This window comes from Apaloderma vittatum, unplaced genomic scaffold (genome assembly GCF_000703405.1).
Source record: "Apaloderma vittatum isolate BGI_N311 unplaced genomic scaffold, ASM70340v1 scaffold10913, whole genome shotgun sequence".
Taxonomy (NCBI): domain Eukaryota; kingdom Metazoa; phylum Chordata; class Aves; order Trogoniformes; family Trogonidae; genus Apaloderma; species Apaloderma vittatum.
The window spans coordinates 12,815-31,901 of NW_009708635.1; the positions used below are offsets into that span (position 1 = coordinate 12,815).

The 19,087-nt window shown below is 40.5% G+C and overlaps 1 protein-coding gene across 1 annotated transcript; it reads left to right on the forward strand.

The window, feature by feature from the left end:
* The first annotated feature begins 2,118 nt into the window (after positions 1–2,118).
* RHAG (Rh-associated glycoprotein) lies at positions 2,119–17,932 on the forward strand. The gene is made up of 10 exons (XM_009866633.1): positions 2,119–2,251; positions 7,785–7,968; positions 9,601–9,751; positions 9,948–10,095; positions 11,339–11,499; positions 12,442–12,579; positions 13,607–13,732; positions 14,417–14,492; positions 15,121–15,194; positions 17,855–17,932. The coding sequence occupies exons 1-10, from the start codon at positions 2,119–2,121 to the stop codon at positions 17,930–17,932; spliced, it is 1,269 nt and encodes a 422-aa protein (XP_009864935.1).
* The last annotated feature ends 1,155 nt before the right edge of the window (positions 17,933–19,087 follow it).

Consider the following 19,087-nt stretch of genomic DNA (forward strand, 5'->3'; position numbering starts at 1 on the left):
ATAGCTTTTTAACAAAGCTCTACTTCCTCTCTTTGAGCTGTTCAAATGAAATACAGTCGTTGCAAAACCAACATACATATATATTTATTTTAGCTTTGCCACTTGCAAGTTTGATTCTGTGATAGACTGATATGTTCTTCTTGTTAAATAATTTGATTTCCATTCCAAACCCACAGACCCATTTTCAAGGAGAAAAAGCTGAGATAATTTTAAACTTAGTTTGGACAATCATTTAATTCTACCTTCATACTAGAAAACCGAACAGCGCTAGGGTTTTTATCCTCCCTTGGATTACAATAGCAGTGTCAAGCAGATTTAGTCCAGAAGTCACCTTGAAGAGGACACCATTCCTAAAAGGTGCCTGGTGTCAGTCACTGTGTGGCAAGCTAAGGATTGACAACAACGTAAATTGCCCTCAGGACCAGAGGAAAGGCCATGGCACTATACTGCTATGCCAGTATAGAATCTTAGAACCATAGAACAGTTTCAGTTGGAAGAGACCGTCAATATCATAGAATCATAGAATCATAGAACCATAGAGTCATAGAATCATAGAATCATAGAATGGCCTAGGCTGGAAGGGACCTTAGAGATCATCTAATCCAACCTCCCTCTCATATCATTGAGTCCAACCTTAGTCCTAACCTCATCCACACCACTAAACCATGTCCCTTAGCACAACATCCACCTGTCTCTTAAACACCTCCAGGGATAGTGACTGAACCACCTGCCTGACAACCCTTTCCATAAAGAAATTCTTCCTAATATTCAACATCAACCTCCCCTGGTGCAGCTGAAAGCCATTTCCCCTTGTCCTATCACCTGCCACTAGGGAGAACAGACCAACCTTCCCTTCAGGCAGTTGTAGAGAGCGATGAGGTCTCCCTTCAATATCCTCTTCCCCAGGTTTAACAGCCCCAGATCCCTCAGCTGTTCTTCATATGACTTGTGTTCTAAGCCCTTTTCCAGCTTGGCAGCCACCTCTGTACCTTCTCCAGCACCTCAGTGTCCCTCTTGCAGTGAGGGGGCCAAAACTGGGCACAGCACTCGAGGTGACGCCTCACCAAAGCCAAGTACAGGGGCATGATCACCTCCCTGCTCCTGCTCAATGCACCGTTCCTGATCCATGCCAGGATGCTGGTGGCCTTCTTGTCCCCCTGGGCACACTGCTGGCTCCTGTTCAGCCGGCTGTGCATCAACACACTCAGGTCCCTCTGCCTGGCAGCTCTCCAGCCACTCCTCCCAAAAGCCTGTAGCGCTGCTGGGGGTTGTTGTGGCCGAAGTGCAGGACCCAACATTTGGCCTTATTGAAACTCATGGAACTGGCCTTGGCCCAGCAACCCAGCCCATCTAGATCCATCTATAGAGCCTCCCTAATGAGTTCTTTAAAATGAGCAGTTTGCCAGCAACAGTCTCACCAGGATTCAGTCTCCGATCTATTTTCATTGTCCAGGTTAAGAGAAATGCAAAAAGCAATAATTGAAACTGAAAAATTGAGCTTTTTTTTTTTAAATAATAAACTACAGGTGATATTTTAACAACTAGAAATATTGCTTTTTCTTATAAAGAAGTATAATTATTTTCTTTTAAAATAAGTGTTCACATTGAGAACTTGTGCTTTGAGTACTCATTCATTGTGAAATAAGACTTCTTCAGCTTGCTGAAAGAGATTCTCTTTGCTTTTCACAGTCTCTATGTAGAGATAGGGTATTCACATTTCATAAAAGATGAAAAATTATTTATATTTTAAAATGAATGATATAACTTGAAGAAAATATTGATTAAAAAAAAACATAATTGACTCTCACTGTATTGCTTATTATATGGAGCAAACCAGTCTCTCTGAGTTTTTTTTCAGCATATCCATACCTAAATGAGCTGGTTCGCGTTACGAATTTAAAAAATATGTGAGCCAGCATTTCATGTAAGAAATAGCCTGGGAAATAGAAATCGTTATATTGACCCTTGCTGTTTCCCTCCCACAGTGGGTGTGACGATGTGTTCGCCTGTCTCTCTGTTTCTTTTTTTTTTCTATATCACCCAGATCCACTGAATTAGGCAGCTCCACTGAAGGCAAGCGTCCTTTATCAGGCTCCCACAGCTGTCTACTTCCCTGCAATGCCTTTAGCCCTTGAAACCAACATGAGGTTCAAATTCTCGATTCTAGCTCTTCTTCTGGAAGTGATCATCATCGTTTTGTTTGGGATTTTTGTGGACTATGACAAGGACGGAGATGTAACTTTATACCCACGTAAGTGTTGCTGTCTAAGATTTATAGAAATTAGAATTTCTTTAAACTAATCCTAGGCAAGATTTCTGAACATCTTATGAGACCTACCAATATAGTTAGAAAGTAAAATCATAGTTTGGAGTAAACTAACTTTTTCTGAGGTGTGAAAGCAGCAGACTTCAAAGACAAATTCAGGTTGAGCATATAAGAAATTCTTCAAGTAGCTGGCTGATGAGAAGTTAGCTGTTCTAGGAGTCTTGTGTTTGCATAGAGATTAAAACTTGGAAATATGAATTGCCCTGAAAACTTCTAGAGATGGATTGTAGTGCTTCTTGCCGGACCCTCTATCCTAATTACTGCATCAAATAATAAAATATTAACAGAATATTTCATTATTGTCATCCAGGTTTCATAAAATTTTCTGGTGAGAACACAGCAATTGGGCAGCATATTCATCATTATTGCAAAATACGGCTGCAGAAATTGAACTCCATGAAAGTTTTAGTGGATAACCCCCTCCTATCTTTTTAAAGCAGTGACTCAGTTGTAAACTGCAATGGATCAGCCTGCAAATGCTTCTGTTGATTTCTTGTTTTGTAAATGCTTGATGAAGTTCAGGGAGAAAGCGTTTGGCCTGAGAAGTAGTTGCTGACTTCTCCCACCCTCCTCCTCCTCGTGCAAAGATCAGACCACTGTAATTTAATAGAAAAATAAGTCTGTAGAGGAATAGTCTCTGTCATGTTGGCAGTATTGAAGGCTTGTGGTTCATTTTCTTGGCTCTGACATCTTGAAGACTTGCGGTTTCTCTTAATGACAGTCATAACGGTGCAGAAGCCCTTGCCTGTATGTAGTACTTGTGTAATTTTGAATGTATCCCTCTGTTTGTCTGATTCCAACTGGACTGCTGAGTCCCCCACTTTGGCCACAACAACCCTGGTAGCACTACAGGCTTGGGCAAGAGTGGCTGGAAAACTGCTCAGCCAGGAGGGATCTGGGTTTTTTGATTGATAGCTGGCTGAACGTGAGCCAGTAGTGTGCCCAGGTGGCCAAGAAGGCCAACGGCATCCTGGCTTGCGTCAGGAACAGCATGTCCAGTAGTACTAGAGAAGTGGTGTTACCCCTGTACTTGGCTTCGGTGAGGCTACACCTCGAATCCTCTGTTCAGTTTTGTGTCCTTCACTACAAGAAGGACACTGAGGCACTAGAGCATGTCCAAAGAATGGCAGCAAAGCTGGTGAAGCATCTAGACCGCATCTTATAAGAAACAGCTGAGGGAAGTGGGGTTGTTCAGCCTGGAGAAAAGAAAGATGATGGGAGACTCTCTCACTCTTTACAACTACCTGAAAGGAGGTTGTAGAGAGGTGGGGGTCAGTCTGTACAAACAAGTAACAATCAACAGGACAAGATGAAATGGCCTGAAGTTGCACCAAGGGAGATTTATATTGGATATTAGGTAGAATTTCTTTACTGAAAGAGGTATCAGGCACTGGAACAGGCTGCCCAGGGAATTTATGAAGTCACCATCCCTAGAAGTATTTAAAAGACATGTAGATGTGGTGTTCAGGGACATGGTTTAGTGGACCTGGCTTGCTAGTTTGGATTTAATGATCTTAAAAGTCTTTTCCAACTTAAACATTTCTATGATTCTACGACTCCTCTCAAAATTCTCCATCTGCAAAATGCACACAAGAGCACAGTTTGCCAGAGGGCCTAGCAGAAGGTTAATGTTATAGTTGTATAGACATATTAGGACACATCCTGAGCCAGGAGTTCTCCTAAGTTCACAAACCAATGGGTTCAAACTGTTTCCTATGCTATCCCCTGCAATGCTAACCTACCTGTACCACATAGATTAATTCATCCAGGGTCCAATTTATATTCTCAGAACTGCAGTGCAAGGACTGCTTTTATATGCCTTAGATACTTCACACCACAAACCCAAGCTGTTCCAGTATTTTTGGACTAAGGAAAGATAAAAATAATAATTGAGGATCACCACAGTTTTGCACTCAGGTAAGGCGAGGCTGAGCTGAGCTAATTCCCAAACCACAGCTTCGCATTAGATTTAATTCTGTTGACTGCAAGTACAAAAGTGGCAAACTGAATGGAGAACTTCAGGTGTGCTATGCTGCTAGAGTGGGAGGACAAGAGGATGTGTTGGTTTTGCAAGCGCTCTTAGAGAATTTCTTTAGTACTGGTATCCTGGATGTAATGTCCTGTGATTGAGCCATGGACTCACGGCTTAGAAAAAAATTATGCACTCCTCTTGGTCAGAGTTCTAAAATTTACTCCTTTAGGCAGAGCAAAATCACAGTTTTAGTATAAACCTAGATGCCACAAGCATCTTTGTGTTGAGACTGACCGCCATGAGGAGGCCTTGCAGCAGAATTAATACGTTGGTCTTGAGCAGGCTTGAAGAATCGTGTGCCGTGGTTTTGTTCAGGATGTGCTGGAGCATTTTTCCCAGTCTTTATTTTCCTGCCTCACAGAATAGAAGTGCTTTTTTAACATACAACTAATTACTGAAACAGTTTATTTCAAGTCTGACTGTTTTCTTCAAATTTTAAACAATTTCAGACCTACTCGTCTTTATAAAGATGCATAAAAGGTAGTTAGAGCACAAGGCATAGGCTAAATTAGCTGAAATTTGTCCTTAACATTCATTAATTCACCTAGTTTTAATGAGGATTTTTAATCTTTTGTAAAATTAAGTCCAGACAGCTTTAAAACATTTATATGAATCCTAGCTAGCCCTCAGGAGGAACCAGGATTACATGTCAGCTAGCTGCTTGTTTCCAACAGAATTGCATTTGATCTTCAGGGCTGGGGTAAGATTTCTAAAAGCACTTTCCAAAGAGACCTGAGCATGCAGAAGCCCTGTTGATGGGCACTGAGAATTGAACTTCTCACTCACCAATATACTTTTGAAACTTGTTCTTCTGCTCCCACGGAGAGTCAGGTTACTCAAGCAGAAAAACATCTTTTACTCATCTAGACATGATTTACTGGGGTTTCATGTGCATGAATTGGATTGTTTTGATGAGAACAAATTACTTGCTTTGTGTGCAGTGATTTAAGCAGGAGACTGCAAACAAGAGCAAGTATATGCTGAATGCTAACAAACCATAATCTCCCCTGGGAGACATGAAAAATCTTTCCTGTAGCTGACTACCCTGAATGGCAAAACAACCTTTATTGGAAAGTCCATGGCATAGGCTGACTAAATAATAAAAAGAGCAAAAGTACATAATTTTTAAATGCACCCCTCATTTTGTTCATGAAACTCAAGCTGGATATAAACTGAAAACTGTTAAAGTTTTATATGATGTTGACTTGCCATACTAGGTGCTTCTTAAATACATTTCAATTTTCTTCTGAAAAAGTCAAACACAGAGGCTACTTTTCTAGATGTTGCCACACAACTTTTATGGACTTTCTCTCTAGTTCTCTATTTTTTCATAAAGATAATGAGCTTTTAATAAAGTAGTTTTACAAAAGTCAGACAAATAACCCAAAACACCAGTCAGATGCAAAGGTGCTGATCCCACAGGTTACTGCATGAATGGTTATTCTTAGAATATTATTCTAAAAAGGAGAGAAAAGACTTGTTCAGTATTCAGTTTGCACTTATCCTCAAAAAAGAGGGAATAAGATTTGGCTTATTCCTTCCTTTCCTTGAGCTTTCTCATATAACCTGCCAATAGATTTTTGTCCCACTTTAAAAGCAAAAGGTGGATGATCACCTGTACCTGAGATCATCAGGGTGGTGTTGGAGGAATGCTGGAAGGGCTGTCTGCTCTCAGTCCTACTGGCACTAACCACTGCTACATGTTTTCCGAGACATTAGAAGGAGAGTTTCTCTAGATTTGCAGTCCATCACCACAGGAAAGTCAGCTATGAATCACAAAATCACAGGATCATAGAATGGTTTGGATTGGAAGGGACCTTAAAGAACATCTAGTTCCAACCTCTCTGCCATGGGCAGGGACACCTCCCACCAGACCAGCTTGCTCAAAGCCCCATCCACCCTGGCCTTGGACATTTCCAGGGAAGGGGCTTCTATGACTTCTCTAGTCTGGAAGAGACAGCTCTGGGTTCCAGTGGCAAAGACTGCTACAAGCTGAAAGGGTGCACAGAGAGATGTACCCATCAAATTATCAAATTTTCTTGTACTTTAATATGCTTTTTCTAAACCCATCCTGCTGACTCGTCTGACACAGGAATATTGGCAATGAAGATGTGCTTTGGGTTCTGCATCCACTAAGACACTGAAGCCTTTGCTACTGGTAGGATCCAGACAGTTGTATTAGCACAGTTTGTACTGTCCCCAGCCATATGTTTTTCATCTCTTGCCAGGTCATCTGAAGCAGTGGAATATGTTGAGTTCAAAGTAACGCTGTATATCTTTTAAAATAAGTAGTAAGCACAACACAAGAGTTCAGATGGTAGTTCTGGAAGTTGAGGAACATGGAGGGAAATGGGAAGCCTCCAAAGGGCTGCAGTGGCCTCAAAAATCCCATGACTGGCTATTATCGAAGTCAGGAAAAAAATACGGAAATGTTCAACCTAAAGAGGAAGCAAAAGGGTTGGGGATGTCTGCGAACCACCCACATTTCTATGGCGTTTCTTAGATGTGCCTGACGTGAAGGATCTGACTACACGTGTGTGTGTATTTCAGCGCTGGGTCAGGGCAGGCATAAGGAAGTGCAACTGGAAAGGAGTTTATTAGGAAGCTCCAGTAACTTATTATACTTCTGGGCCCTCTTTTGGCTAAGCATGGTAATGCATAAAGCAAAACTAGAGGAATGCTGAAAGTACGTTAACTGGGAAATGTAGCTTCAGGCCAAATACACTAACCAGGTCAATGTCTCAAAATTTCCCTGCATATTTGTGTGTAAGAGGCAATGAAACAGGAATGCAAAGAAATAGTTCCTCCATACTGAGGTTCCTACTAACATCAAAATCAAGGAAGCATTAATTACAGGACTCAAGCCTGTTTGGTGTAGACTCTATTAAATCACATGAAATGCTATAGAGTAAGAAAGTATTTTAAAATACAAAATATCCATGCTGTGGTGATATACTCAGTTTGTACTAAAAAGCCTGAAAAGGAAATTTATTAAAAACAAAAAAGTAGAAAATAATTAGTCACATTTTAACAAAATTCACATTTGAAAAAGAAAAGAAAAAACCCACCATAGTTAAGGAGATGTAAGTATATGCTGATTAGTAATAGTAATTTGCTAATTTAGACATTACCTTAAATGCCTGCACACACACTGAGCAGTTCCAGATGCATTAAGTTTGCTAGGATGGAGAACTAGTGTTCATTCCATAATGATATGGCAAGGAGTAAATTCAATAACTGGGTCTTGCATTTTCCAGACAATCCATCTTAAACTAGTAGACTGGTCATGAAGTGGGGAAGAATGTATCACAATGATGATATGAGTTTGGAACTCTTTTTCTTTCTATTAAATCCTCATTTGTCCCTAGCTTTCCTCCTTTCACAGTTGCTCTTGATAATCACTACAGAGACATATTTTCCCTTCAGTCTTTCAGGATGTCCATGTGATGATATTTGTCGGATTTGGTTTTCTGATGACCTTTCTGAAGAAATATGGATTCAGCAGTGTTGGTATCAACATGTTAATTGCTGCCTTTGGTCTTCAATGGGGAATTCTGATGCAAGGATTTTGGCATACAGAAGAAGGGAAAATTCACGTCGATACCAACAGGTACATGTACATTTACTAAAATTGATACTTACGTTACTTAACATATCAGGAGAAACCACAAACTGCAACATCTGTGGGATGAGAATTCTAAGTTGACTCAAATTTGAATGAGCTTTATTGTCTACCTCTCAACATTCCTGTTCGGTCCCCATGTGTTGCCTGATCTAGTCGAGAAGTGGTGTCCCTGGTGACAGGCAGGCTGGGTTAAAATGATCTCTAAGGTCCCTTCCAGCCTAGGCCATTCTATGTTTCTATGATTCAATGATTCTTCTGCCCTTCACCTCTAAAGGGGCAGCCCCTGATACACTGGACCAAGGCAACCAAGGGGTGGGATAAAATTTGAGAAGTTACATTACACATGGGCCTTAGGTCCTGTAAAGAGACTGCTTTGAATCTCTGGAGCAATGTAAGCTGGAAGATGCACCTTCTGCATCCAGCAGCCATCAAAGGATTTGGTCAGACACTGGAACAGACTGCCTAGGGAGGTGGTTGAGTCGCCATCCCTGGATGTGTTTAAGTGTCGTTTAGATGTGGTGTTGGGTGATATGGTTTAGGGGTGAACTTGCAGTGTAGGGTTAATGGTTGGATTTGATGATCCCAAGGGTCTTTTCCAACCTGAATTGTTCTATGATTCTATGATTCTATGATTTGTCCTTACCCAACACATGAGGTCAGAGAAGAAAGGCTGGAGTAGTGCGTATATTCAGTCACTAAGTTTCCTCCTACTTCTCAAGGAATGATTTGTATGAGCACCATACTGCAGCAGGTTTTGAACCCCAATCATAGAATAAGAGACCTCATGAGCAATGTCTTTAGGTACTTTCAAGCCCCCTCCCATTCATCTGTCCTTCTTTTACCAAGGTCACAGGCTGTTTCCCACATCTGCAGTTCTGTTTTCTGAGATGATCTGCACACAATTTTGAAAGGAACAGCACCTAAACACTACTCAGGGACAAGCAGAAATTATAAGTAGCTCCTTAATGCTAATAGACTGGCATTAGTTGGTGCCCCTCTGTTCTGCAGGCTTCTGACCAACTTGTGCTTTTATTTATCTTTGCTATTCTCCATAACCTCCTAACACTGGTCCTTCCTGACAGCTAGTGCAAACACGATGCACAGTGGTAAAAATGCATGCAAGGCTTTGACGTGAGATAAACTATCTGACATAAGGGTAAGACCTCCCTGTCATCTTTGGAGTTCAAGTGACAGAGCTGGAAATACCTCTGCACATCTGCAACACACATCTCACCTGACTTTTCACTATAATTTTAAGCAGCTAAGCTCATATAAGGTACAAGCAGGAGGTAGTCTTCCCACACTTTTTCCTCGATAGCTGGTAAGATCCTTGCAAAGCCCATCTGGAAAGGTTTGATTTAATTTTCATCTACAAAGATGATTTTGAAAATTCTATATCCGAAGAGTTAAAGCTCTGTCATTTTAATGACATAGAATCATAGAATCATAGAATGGCCTAGGCTGGAAGGGACCTTAGAGATTATTTTTAATCCAGCCTCCCTGTCGCATGACAGGTTTGATATTACAGTCTTATTTCACATCTCATTAAACTGATTTTCTTTTCTCCTGTGTTTTTGTTTTGCTTTATTTTGTTCTTACTCGTTTTCTTAACCTCAGCATGATAAATGCAGACTTCAGCACAGCAGCTGCGTTGATTTCATTTGGAGCAGTACTGGGGAAAACAAGCCCTGTCCAGATGCTGATCTTGACAATTCTGGAGATCACAATCTTTGCCTGCAATGAACATGTAGTTACAGGAATACTTCAGGTACGACTCTTTAGCAGTAATTGTTTTCTGTTTATAACAAATTATTTCACTGTGCAATACTTTCAGTTTGCATATTCTAGGTTCTAATTTCTACCACAGAAAATAAACCATTAAAGTCATCCAGATATCTCCTTCATCAAATCCTCATCTTTATATTGTATAAAATCTGTGACACTATTTTGCATCCCTGTTACAGGCCAAAGATGTTGGAGGCTCAATGACTATCCATGCTTTTGGAGCTTATTTCGGTTTGGTCGTAGCCCTAGTCTTGTATCGTCCTGGTTTGAAAAACAAACATGAAAATGATGAATCTACGTATCATTCGGACATATTTGCCATGATTGGTAAGTGAAGAAATAATGTGAGTGCTGATCAGTTGTTTTGTTCATTACTTATTACACTGTATAGTTTTTCGTAAGTACACTCCTAGAGGCATATTCTTTTTTATCTGATGCATGCACAATTATAGAATCACAGAATTGTTTTGGTTGGAAAAGACCTTTAAGATCATCTAGTCCAACCATTATCTAACTCTATCAGGCCCACTTCTAAACCAAGTACTTGAGCACCATATCTAGATGGCTTTTAACCACATCCAAGAATGGTGTATTAATCACTTCCCTGGGCAGCCTGCGCGTCTGTTTGATAACTCTTTCCATGTAGAAGTTTTTCCTAATGTCTAACATAAACCTCCCTGGTGTAACTTGAGGCCATTTCCTCTTGTCCTGTCATTTGCAACTTGTGATAAGAGACCGACATCCACCCTCTCTACAATGTCCTTTCAGACACTTGTAGAGAGCAATAAGGTCTCCCCCCTCAGACTCCTTTTCTTCAGACTATACAACCCCAGGTCTCTCAGTCACTTCTCATAAGACTTCTGCTTGAGACCCTACACCAGATTCGTTGTCCTTCTCTGGATCTGCTCAAGCACATCAGTGTCTTTCTTACACTGAGGCACCCAAAACTGAACACAATACTATACAACGTTTTCCATGACACAAATATTTTGGCCATTTTTTCTCAGTTAAAAAGGGGAAAAAACAAATTATAGCTGTATTTTTGCTGTGCACTAGCGGTGACTCCCTTTTTGTTAACTCTTCTGCTGTAAGTAGCATTTCCATAGAAATTGGCTGTAATTTAAAGTATTGCTTTCTGTCTGTCCTGCTAATGAATGTTAGAAACCATACATCTATCTGTCCATCAGTTCCATTCATAGATCAATTTACCAGCTAAAACTATCAGTTAAATCAATAGATGATAAAAGATTTGCATATGAATCATCTTGCTAATGCATCCTATTCTGATATGATTTTGCATCGTGGTGCTGAGCTCCAGCAGCAGGTGGAGTCACAGCACATTAAAGTCTTCCAGTAAGATTTGACAGAGATCATATGTCACAATCCCAGCTGCCATTGTCAAAAGCTTCTGTGTAATCTATTATTTCCTCCAGCATTTTGGCTATTTCATGTTTGTTGCTCATCATCTTCCCCATTTCCTGTAGCTAGTTCTGCTGTGTTGAGTCTTTCACACTGAACTACCCCTTGTGACTGATTACTCTGTGTTTCTTTTTGACTTACGTTCATCCAGGTACCCTGTTCCTCTGGGTTTTTTGGCCCAGTTTTAACTCTGCCATTGCACAGAATAACCAGGCTAGAGCAGCTGTCAACACTTACTTTTCCTTGGCTGCATGTACCGTTGTAACGTTTGCCCTCTCCAGTCTGGTGGATCAAAGAGGCAAATTCAGTATGGTAAGGATCACATTGCAACCTCTGTTAAATCAAGTCACCCCTTTGTAATAAGGATGATTAGGCAGATTTCCAGCTATCTAGAGTCTTTGCCCATAGTCTGGTGTCCCGGCCTGAGCAAAATTAAAGTTATTATACTTCTAAAAGCTATAACGTGAGATTGGGCACTGAAGCAACGCAGCCCGCTTTAGGTGTGTGGTGATTACTCTGTGGGATCACTGCATGTGGATCATAGAGACCAGCCCAATGTTCAGATGGACTTTTGGCTCTTATTCCAAAGAAAATCCCTTGTGAGTTACCGGATGGCAATACCAGAATTGCAAATGGGTCTCTTGAAGCAACCATCTGCTCCCTGGCAATCTGTGAAGCTGCACAACAGGCAAAGCAAAGCTAGGCTGGGGCTGCCAGGCTGCCAACCTGTCTTCTCCTTGTTTCCTACTTCTTTGAAGTAGCTGGGGGGGGTTTACCTAAGCCCAGCATGAGCAGGCAGGGTTCGATGAACTTGCAGGAATTGCTGCTGTTGTAGGAGGCTCCGCCTGGCTTCTCCAGGGGCCAGATGAGTTTTAGCAACTTTGCAAAAGTTGGACTTCATTAAGCTGACCCCACTTAAAGTGGCTTAGAGCAGCTTTGAAACAGCTGAATACATAACTGCGAACTCTATTTTAAATTCCCATTCACTCTTCATTGGAAAAATCCCATCCGAGTAAAACACAAAACTTCTATATGCAGAAAAGCCTTCAAAGTCACTCACCCTAAACCAAGTCTCTGTTTATATTACACGACGTATATCATAGAATCATAGAATGTGTTGGGCTGGAAAGGACTTTTAAAGGTCATCTAGTTCAACCCCCCTGCAGTGAGCAGGTACATCTTTAACTAGATCAGGTTGCTCAGAGCTCCATCATGCCTGACCTTGAATGTCTCCCCTCTGTATACTGTTTGCAGGTTCTCATCCAAAATGCCACCCTGGCGGGAGGAGTAGCAGTGGGTACCTGTGCTGACATGTCCATCCAGCCTTTTGGTGCCATGTGCATTGGGAGCATTTCTGGAATCATCTCTGTCCTTGGGTACCACTTCCTGACTGTACGTACTGAGGACCCACCTCACCTTTCATGTACTCATTGGTTCCTTGTTTTGACCGGAGCTCCTTCGGTTTGGTGGAAAGAGAGTTCAGAAATTGGCTAATACACAACAGAGAGTAAGCTCTAGAAAACAGCTCTTTTTAAGCCAGCGTGAGTCAAGGTATATGCTTCTGAGCTAACTTCAGTCCAATACTGAGAAGGATCACAAAGATATTGGAGTTCATTCTAGTTGGGATTTCTGTTCAAGGAGCTTCCAGAATTTTGCTGGAAGCTCATGCTTCAGTGAAACAGAGCTAGTAACATTTCAGTCTTTTAAATCTTTTAGTAGATCTATCATTTTCAAAATGCATCCGAAGTATAAAATAGAGTTGGTTTATGTACAAAATGTAGAAAACAAATAACCTGACTAAAACTGTTTAAACTGGCATTTTCTGATGGAGGAACACTCTGGAAGAGAATACCTGACTATTGGATTCAGAACAGGTGACAATGTGTTACTTAGCCACCTCTTTCCACCTTTGCTCCAGTGGCTGAAAAGATTAGGAATGTCAGTGGCCTCTCGTTTTTTTACCATTATACTTACAATGGTAGCTTGGACATTTGTACCATTATATGCACATACTTGGTTTTCTCTGCATATAAACAATTTCACAGTGAACAGAAGGGTCGTAGACTCACAGAATTGTTTAGGCTGGAGAAGACCTTTAGGATCATGGAGCCCAACCCTTAACCTAGCAATGCCAGGTCCACCACTCAACCATATCCCTGAGCACCACATCTACATGGCTTTTCAATACCTCCAGGGATGGTGACTCAACCAATTCCCTCGGCAGCCTGTTCCAATGCTCGATAATGTTAATATTCATATTAATATTCAATTATCTTACTGTAAATATGTCTAATTCAGAGAAGCGAGACAATATAGCACATTTTATAGCTAAATTTTGCATATGTGAAGTAAGTTAAATTGTTTTTTATAATGGAAGACTATAAACTCACTATAAACTTCCTATTTCCCCTCAATTCAGCCTTTGTTGGCATCCAAGCTGAGGATTCAAGACACTTGTGGTGTTCATAATTTACATGGTTTACCTGGAATACTTGGAGGTATCGCTGGCATCGTAGTAACTGCATTACACAAGGAAAATGGGTACGTTATAGAGAGAAGAGAGAAAAAAGTCACTTGATTTTTGAAGGTCTATCCTAATTTTCTACCTTCTTTGGACTGAATTGTGATTGGTTTTTTTCAGAAAATGCATCTTTGATTTGATGTCAGATATCATGTTCCATTTTAAATAAGACCCTTCTTGATATCCTGCCTTTAACACATTGTTTATATATGCCAAGCTTGTTCCAAATTAAAAGCTCAAGTAAAACCAAATAAATTAAAAAAATCATAAAAAACAGCATACAACATTGTTCAAATGTAGGACAATTTTCATTATAATTTCACAATTACACTGCTAACTGTAAGATTTTCAAGAAAATTGGCAAAAATGGGCTATTTCCACTATTTTAAAAGACTCCAAAAAGATGAACTGCTGGGTGTTTGGGTTTTTTTACAAAAGAAAGCATTCTCCAAAGGCTGAAAAGATACTAATAACTTTTTCAAAGAACTTGCTTCCATCTGTAGTCTAAACCAACACCAAAATAAAATCATGATTTCTGCCTTGTACACAGCAATGGCAATTTTCCTATGAGGCATCTTGTCCAGCAGACAGCAAGTACAATGTTGTAAGACCAGTTATCAGTCTGAAAGTGTAAGAGTTTTTTGATTGTTGATGGGATTTTTTCTTGCTTTTTTCAGGCAAAATTCTAATCATCAAACAGCTGTCCAGCTCTCTCTTCCTGGCAGACAGGCTGCTGCCCTGGGCATCACTATTGGAGTGGCACTGGTGGGTGGAGCATTGACAGGTCAGTATGACACGCAGAGCCACTGAAAAATATGTGACTTAAGAGGTTTGTCCAGGGAGAACATCAATGTATCAACAATTTCATGTGAATAATACAAACCAGAAAAATAGAAATTATGCATGATGGCACACAGGCAGAAACTTAAATATGGGAAAACATTTTTTTTATAATTTTGGCTTCAAATGAAGCCTAGATATCTTTCTGAATACATGCTTCAGACATATTGAGTTGTATATACAGGAATAATAAGATGTTGTTCCGGATGCAGTTTTCTATATATGGACACATAAAATTCTGAACAGAAACTAGTTTGAGAATAAGACATATCCATTTAGGTGTCACATGTTTCCAAGTGATTGTGGATACTCTAAAAAAAAAATAAAAAATCAAGCTGAAATACAAAATTCCAGTCTGAAATCTGGGACAGGTTTGAGCAATTAAAAACAAGATCTTATTCATATTGACATGGAGAAACCTGCACCTCTCATGGGCAACCTGATGTCCAGGATGGTTGGGTGCTTTTGTAGACTAATCATAAAACTTAGATGACTCCCCAGGGCACATTTGAGGAACATTTACTTGGACATTGTGTCCATTTTTTAACCTCTGATGCTGTTTTTTCTTGCAGGTGGTATTCTAAAGCTGCCCTTCCTGGGGCAAGCATCTGACCAGAACTGCTTTGATGACTCTGTTTATTGGGAGGTACGATGCAACCTTCATTTATTGTTGTTACTTTGGAAGATACACAGCACACTGCACTCCTGCTCTCCTGGGGCCTGTGGTTTGCACACAAGAGTCAGCTTTCAAAAAAGTTTCTCTGCCTCAGGCTGTGAATTTATCAAGGCCACCTTTAGGATCTTTTTCTTGACTTGCTAGCTAGTCATGACAATAACATTGGACTAACCTCGAACAAAAAACACAAACAGAGCCAACAAAGTGAGACCTCAGTGGAGGTCTTTGTCTCTCTTTTAAGTGCTTGCTGCATCAGGTATCATCTTGTAATCTAGGCACATAATATTTGCATTTTTGGTTAAATGGTGCTGCTTCTCTAGTGTCATCGAGAATTTCATTCTGAGTGAAATTTAGAGCACTCCTTCAGTATTAATAGGATGAGTCTTAGAATCTTAGAATCACAGAATCATAGGATTGTCAGGGTTGGAAGGGACCTTAAAGATCATCTAGTTCCAACCCCCCTGCCATGGGCAGGGACATCCCCCACTAGATCAGGCTGCCCAGAGCCCCATCCAGCCTGGCCTTAAAAACTTCCAGGGATGGGGCTTCCACCCTCTCTCTGGGCAACCTGTGCCAGGGTCTCACCACCCTCATGGGGAAGAACTTCTTCCTCACATCCAATCTGAACCGATTCATCTCTAGCTTTAATCCATTCCCCCTAGTCTTATCACTATCACCCAGTCTTCCTTAGGCTGAGCAGTTCTTCTGCTTCCTGGTTGAAAGGTCTGACCACTGAGGTTATTAGAAGAAGATGGGCCTCCTGGTATGAAGACACAAACAATGGGGCTGAGAAAAGTACATCTGGAATAACCCTGCTAGGCTGCCTTCACACGCAGTGAAGAGATGGTTCTAGACTGCAGGTCATTTGAATCCTTCCAGATCTACGCTAGGTTACATGGATTAAAGCCTTGAAAGTCTCTATATTCCCCACTGATAATGAAAGAGCTCTCATTGCCCACCTCAGATGTAGAGCTCTGTATTGTAGAGACCTAGATTTGATCAGTGGGGTCCCACATAAATCTCTGAGTTGGATGGCTACAATTAAGTGCAAAGCAGAAATACAGACCTTTCCTCTTGGCTAAGCTAATGACCCAGCAATGTGCCCTTGTGGCCAAGAAGGCCAATGGCATCCTGAGGTGCACCAAGAAGAGTGTGACAAGCAGGTTGAGGGAAGCCATCCTCTCCCTCTACTCTGCCCTCGTGAGGCTGTATCTGGGGTACTGGGTCCAGTTCTGGGCTGCCCGGTCCAAGAAGGACAGGAAACTGCTGGAGAAGGTACAACAAAGGGCTACGAAGATGATTAGGGGACTAGACCAGCTCTCTCATGAAGAAAGGCTGAGGGACTTGGGGCTTTTTAGTCTGGAGAAGATTGAGGGGGGATCTTATCAATGCTTATAAATACTTAGAGAGTGGGTATCTGGAGGATGAAGCCAGTATTTTTCCAGTGGTGCTCAGTGACAGGACAAGAGGTAATGGGCACAAACTTGAACATAGGAAGTTCCATCTAAACATGAGGAGGAACTTCTTTACTTTGATGGATGCAGAGCACTGGCACAGGCTGCCCAGAGAGGTGGAGTCTCTGTCTCTGCAGACATTCAAAACCCACCTGGATGCCACCCTGTGCAACCTGCTCTAGATGAACCTCCTCTGGCAGGGGGGTTGGACTAGATGATCTCCAGAGGTCTCTTCCAACCCCTGACATTCTGTGATCCTGTGATTCTAAGAAGATCCCAGTACTGTTTGTAGGCTTTCCGCATCTCCATTCATTAGAGACTGATGATAGATTCTCAATTTAGGCAATCTGAATTTTATCCTTTATGCAAAGACGAAACTCAAAAAGGCAAGATAAGAAGAAATACATGACATAGATTCTTTGTAAACAAAACATAATGAACCAAAGAGGAGATTTTATTAGTTTTTTAATTAATTAAATTTCACTATGAAGCACACAGTTTGGGCTTTGACGAGAGAAACTTTGCAGTCTAAGGGGAAGATTTGAGCCAAAAGATCAGCTGTCGCAATGACAATCACAAAAAAAACCTTTTAATGACAGTTCTGCAAGTCATTCACTGTTTGACCTCAGGGAAGTCAAAGCACTGCTTTTTGGCAAGACCTGAAATAGGCTGTCATACATAAGTGATAAAAAAATGTCAGGAAAAGGAAAGTTTTAAGGTATACCTGAAAAGTTCACAGCCTATGATGACCAGTGATAACAAAAGAAGCCTGGTCAACTGAAGGTCCTGTAGCATCAGTTGCACCGCTCAGAAATACTGTGTTCCAAATGAGCTTTCCCAGGTAATGGGAAGGGACATTGATATCTGGCATACAGTATATTTTACATTTCATTAGAGATGGTCAACCTCTTTCTTTAGAGCTCTTTGAGAATCCCAGATGTTAATTTTGCACTCTTCTATCTAAAGTCAGTGTTAAGGAATTCTATTCAGAAAACCCTGAATTCATCTCTCAGAATTCAGAATTGGTGGTTCGTGTCAGGCTGCATCAATGCTAACAAGTAGACACATAATATATACAAACAGAACAACATTCTCAGTGCACTTTGTTCTTTTTTTTTTATGGCAAAAGGAGGTCTATAACTCATCAACTGAACTCTTCTCTGATTTTCATGGCAGGTTCCAGAAGAGGAGAAACCACATGAAATTCACACCAACAACTACGATGAGCACAGCAGACTTGAAGATACTATGTAGAAAAATAATTCACCTGGAATATTTGTCCTAATTATGTTCTTTTCAGTTTCTAATTCTAAAAAATACCACCTGAGTATTATCCTAACCAGGCTAGGTTTTCAAGAAGGAGCTGCAGATAGCTCTATTTTTGTAATATAAAGCAAGCTTGTTTTTAGAATACATAGTCATTATGCTAAGCTCCAATGAATTAATTAGATCCTTTCAACATATTTGTTCTTCAGAAAAAAACCCCAAACAACAAAACACAAACTGCTCTACAAAATTATCTGCATTTTACCTTTTGTCATCGCTGAGTCCATATAGCCATTGAAACAATCTTTGTGTTTCAAGCCTATTACAGGATACCATATTTAACAAGATTTTGGAGTTACAGTCACATCCTTCCACTGCACAGGAGTAACGAACAAGCAATTGACTGATATTATTTATTTGGATTCTAACCAGGTTTTCACCAGAGCATCCCTGATTAACTTTTCAATAAAATGTGTTGTACTATTTTTGATGAGGGAGTAAATGTGTTGTATTTTGAAGACTGGTTATGACAAAATCCAAAATGTTGAAATAACTTCCATGGCAAAGCACAGAATATAGTGATTGCTGAGGTATACCTACATGGCAATATGAGTATAAAGATTCTTTATTAGTGTATTTATTGAAAAGGAGAAGAAAATGAAAGGGTAAAAAAATTCATTATTGGATTTATTTAGATTGTTTCAAGGACACGATAAGGGAACTGAGTAAGAACTATGACAAACAGGTAATTACATAATATGTCCTTTTACATCCAAAATTAGTAAGTGGAGAGTAGCACTATTAATATCAATAGACATAAATTAAACTAAATGCTAGCTCCAATAAAAAGAATGAGTTGTTAGGAACTGATCAGAACGCACCTGTCTTCAACCTACAGAAGACTCAGCGGAGAGTCAGTATCTTTGAAGTCACTGACTCCTAAAACAAAGAAAGCAGAAGGAAGAAAATTGAACTTAAATTAAGCTAAATGAATTCCACCTGAGAAGTGATGATAATGGCTTCTCAATTAAGAGAAACAAAAATCGAGGCATCTGAAGGAGCTCTATGAGACGAGAGTAGCTGGGAGCAGTCACACATTTCTGCCTGCCTACATGAGGTGATCCATTGAGAGGCAATGGATGG